General features: G+C 37.4%; 1 protein-coding gene across 1 annotated transcript; it reads right to left on the minus strand.

Annotated features, from left to right (window-relative positions):
• Positions 1-231: 231 nt before the first annotated feature.
• Positions 232-1,461, minus strand: LOC148026801 (uncharacterized). Its single transcript, XM_087690515.1, has one exon. The coding sequence runs from the start codon at positions 1,459-1,461 to the stop codon at positions 232-234; it is 1,230 nt and encodes a 409-aa protein (XP_087546641.1).
• Positions 1,462-1,837: the final 376 nt, after the last annotated feature.

The following is a 1,837-nucleotide window of genomic DNA, read 5'->3' on the forward strand; positions in this document are numbered from 1 at the left end:
ACTCCATGTATAACTATAATATAATAATAACTAACTAATTAACTAACTATTTAACTATTAATTATAACTATATCTATCTATATTTTATAATCATATATATATTAACATTAATTTACTAAATATAGACACACACACACACACTTTTTTTTTGGTAATATCCAGTGCAATATATTTATGTGCTCACAAATTTACAAGCTGGGGACCCCCGAAAAAGGGGGCTATCCCAAACTATCAGAAACATAAAAAGAAAAGCTCTATGCAGGAAGCGTCCATGTCACCCTCATAGCTGGCATCATATAGAGAATGCCGCAGTGAGGCTCGGAAGGATTCATATTGCTGGTGGTTTTGGCGACCCAAGTATGCCAAATTATGATCACTCCAGATTGTCCAAAGAGCCCAATATCTCACCCAAAAAAGAAAGAGTGAGTATTGAGACAAAGAATGCATAAATCTGCCAAAGAGCCAGAAATGTTTCCCAAAGCTATGACTCGAGAAATGAAGCCGAAGCGAATCTAAAATTCTCTTGAGGAGGATCCTGGAACAAGGACAATGCCAAAATAAATGAGGGACAGTCTCTGAGGGAGCCAAACATCTCAGACATGTGGATGATGCAATGTGACATTTAGCAAGTGTGACCCCCACTGATAGTGTGCCTGTCAAACATATCCAAAGAAAAAGCCTTTGTTTTAGTGGCATTTTATACTTCCAGAGCATCCTAAGATTCTTTCGCCACCATGCAAGAGACTTCGTTAAGTGCCACAGAGAATTAGCATGCCACTGAATCCATGGGGCAAGCTGAAGAAGCTTGTATACTTTGATGGAAGTTAAGACAAAAAAAGAGACAGGACGAATGCATGTAGTAGATGGCTGTAATTGCCAATCCATAAGCTTGTCTGTATCAAGCATAGGTGGAATTGGTAGAAAGGGATGCAGTAAATCAGCAATTTTCTTCCATATAAACCTATGATGCATTCCCAATGCATAAGAGGTCATGGCCCGAGGAAATGATAAAGTATATCCCCGATCATCCACCACATCCTGTATGTACCTAATTCCCAGTTTCATAAGATTGTATGCCCAAACAGGTTCCTGTAAAGCAAGAGGAATGTCAAAAATGGCACTCCAATGAATGCTTTCTTTTCGCATGGAGTTTGTCCCCAAACAACTATTAGGAGCCCATTTGACCTTAGAGAGAACATGTTTCCAATCAAGTATCAAAGCAATAGAGAAAGGACAGCCATGTATTCTGCCCACAAATCTACCAATGACAACCTCCCAGAAATCCGTAATCCAATGACCATATGCAGAAGTGCTCATGCTGGCACACATGGATGCTAGCATACAAGTCCATGGTTGTTGCTGACGGAAGAAAGTATGCAACATGGTAGCCTTCCTTGCAAGGACATGATATCTTATATTGAGGATATTTAGTCCACCATGCATCCTTGGAGAGCACACCATTTCCATCCTCATGAGTCTCAATGCTTTCACATCAACTTTTGTCTCATTGGTCATCCAGGGATATCACACACACACACACACACACACACACACACACACACACACACACACACACACACACATTAATAATCTGTATCTATATCTATATCTTACCTTATTCTTATAAACTATAAATATACATATAATATAATATAATAACTGAAACTGATTCATTCATAATTAAAATCAAAATCAATGATCAATGACAATGACAATGATACATTAATAATAATAATATATAAGCCACCATTAACCATTAACTAAACTATTAATTACCATTAACATTAACATCAACACTAACATTAATATTAATACTAACATTAGCATCAACACTAAC

Source organism: Lygodium microphyllum, chromosome 13 (assembly GCF_053477565.2).
Source record: "Lygodium microphyllum isolate KBCC chromosome 13, Lygodium_microphyllum_v1.1.10, whole genome shotgun sequence".
In the NCBI taxonomy this organism is placed as follows: Eukaryota; Viridiplantae; Streptophyta; class Polypodiopsida; order Schizaeales; family Lygodiaceae; genus Lygodium; species Lygodium microphyllum.

Excerpts from the sequence above, each read along its gene's own strand:
- LOC148026801 (XM_087690515.1), bottom strand. The coding sequence starts at position 1,461 with ATGGTGTGCTCTCCAAGGATGCATGGTGGACTAAATATCCTCAATATA.